The following is a 2,283-nucleotide window of genomic DNA, read 5'->3' on the forward strand; positions in this document are numbered from 1 at the left end:
TTTTTTTTTTTACAACAAGTACAAGTCTATACAAGTTCTTCTTGGGACTACAACGTCCATGTCCTCGCGAGGAGCAAATAATTATGAAAATCCTTGTGTCTTCAAAAAAATATGAAATTCATATTCGATTTGAAATCATGATAAATAGATAAATACATAACACAACGTTACAACCCGTCTGAACAGACTCACAAATAAATAAATAGAATCATAAATAACATTCAAAAAATATCTTTGGCCAAACGAGGCCCATGTAGACATTTCCTCCTCAAAACTCTTTCCACCGAAGCTCGAAATCCAGGCTGCGGTCAACTTCGGTTAGCGACGCCATTCATCCTTAAGAAGGGTGACGAAACAAAGCTAAACCATAAAAAGAAGAATTAACAAACCAATTCCATTGAGGCACTTTTTAAGGATGTCAGAAAAATGTTGCATCTTTTATGTGGTTCTTTTTTTTTTTCGTGAAAAACAAAGCTGAATAAATATGACCAAAATACCACCAACATTCACTTAGATAATCCAAAGGCTGCATTTTATTCTGGCTTCCTTTATCCTCTCTTGTTTTGAGTGTGAAATCAAGGCAAACTAAAAGAAAAAGGTGAAAATTAACAACTACAAAGTAATGCAACGAAATCTGGTAAAATAAAATTATGATACTATGTTTGTTTCAAACCCAGTGTAAAAAAGTGAAACGAAAAAAAACCATCAGTGTTTGTTTTCAGTGGTGGTGCTGGATGTTACGTCTGATTGGCTCTCTGATCGTTCTCCGAATATCCCTGCGAGGGTTTTGAAGCGAGGCCCCCACTCGTTGAGGTAATCGTAGTCCTCCTCCGTTTCACCCTTTACAGACTCTATAGAGCTTAAACTCTCGGCCACCGAGCCCTCGCCCTCGTAGGCGTAAGTGGCCAGCGAGTCGTACGGCGGGGCGGAAGTGTCACCGTCGTGTTCTTGCAGCCGCTGATTGATAAAGTTGCTGATGTCAGCGCTGTTCTGCGAGGCTATTGGCCGCCGTGGACACAAGCCCAACTCTGGCTTAACGTCTCGGCGAAACAGGTTTTCTTTAATGACTTTGGGGTTGCGAAGGGTACCCATGTCGAAGGCGTGCGTGTCCTCCTCACCCCCTCCTTCGTCGTCGTAATGGATGACATTGTCACGGATGTCCTCTTTGGACGTCATGAGAGTCTCTTTCTTCTTCTGCCGCCTAACCCCAACATAGAGAACCACGATCACTGCAGGAAACACACGAGCAGAACGGAAAGGAAAGATTAGCATCTTTTTATAACTCTCATACACATTAAAAAAGCAGTCATGTGCTTTTTAAGCTGGTCAAAATAATATGCATGTGACAGGGAAAAAAACACAGGCGATTAGTTTGTTATAATTAGAAGGCGGGTCTTCTGTTCCTATGGTTTCTGTATTGAACATTGTGATTTCTCCCATTCATTTTTCTACGAGTGACTCAAATCGTCCTCGTTACGCTGCCTGTACAATCAGGGAGTGAGGCAGGCAGAAAGACGGCAGAGGCCAGTGGAAACACTCTTCTCGTTTAATCAAGGAGACAACCCCCTCATTTGTCAGAGTTTTCCATGATTGGCAAACAGCTCCTGACTGCAGTCATCATTTAGAGACAGAATGAAAGCTGCAGCAGTAATGTGTTCCCTCCAGCTGATGGACTCACTCACCCATCATGTGTGTCTATTTCACTCCTCTCGTGTTATTCATTTGTTATTGACTGGCCACTGAAGATCCACAGAGATAGATAGACAGATAGATAGATAGATAGAACAAGAGAATTATAGAACAAGAGAATTATAGAACAATAGAATGATCGAACGATCGATAGATAGATAGATAGATAGATAGATAGATAGTTGGAACGATAGACAGAACAAGAGAATTATAGAATGACAGAACGATAGATAGATAGATAGATAGATAGATAGATAGAACAAGACAATTATAGAACAAGAGAATTATAGAACAACAGAATGATCGAACGATCGATAGATAGATAGATAGATAGACAGATAGATAGACAGAACAAGAGAATTATAGATAGATAGATAGATAGATAGATAGATAGACAGACAGATAGACAGAACAAGAGAATTATAGATAGATAGATAGATAGATAGATAGATAGATAGATAGATAGATAGATACATAGATAGATAGATAGATAGTTGGAACGATAGACAGAACAAGAGAATTATAGAATGACAGAATGATAGATAGATAGATAGATAGATAGATAGATAGATAGACAGACAGATAGACAGACAG

At 39.4% G+C, this 2,283-nt stretch overlaps 1 protein-coding gene across 1 annotated transcript in view; it reads right to left on the minus strand.

Annotated features, from left to right (window-relative positions):
• Window positions 1-523: 523 nt before the first annotated feature.
• The window catches only part of LOC107718535 (cadherin-12-like), a 78,449-nt gene continuing 76,689 nt past the window's right edge, over window positions 524-2,283 (minus strand). The window contains exon 11 of the mRNA XM_016525633.1: window positions 524-1,229. Coding sequence (XP_016381119.1) covers window positions 706-1,229 — 524 coding nt within the window. The 3' untranslated portion in view covers window positions 524-705. The remainder of the gene's footprint in view (window positions 1,230-2,283) is intronic.

This window comes from Sinocyclocheilus rhinocerous, unplaced genomic scaffold, assembly GCF_001515625.1.
Source record: "Sinocyclocheilus rhinocerous isolate Xijiao unplaced genomic scaffold, SAMN03320098_v1.1 scaffold2, whole genome shotgun sequence".
Taxonomy (NCBI): domain Eukaryota; kingdom Metazoa; phylum Chordata; class Actinopteri; order Cypriniformes; family Cyprinidae; genus Sinocyclocheilus; species Sinocyclocheilus rhinocerous.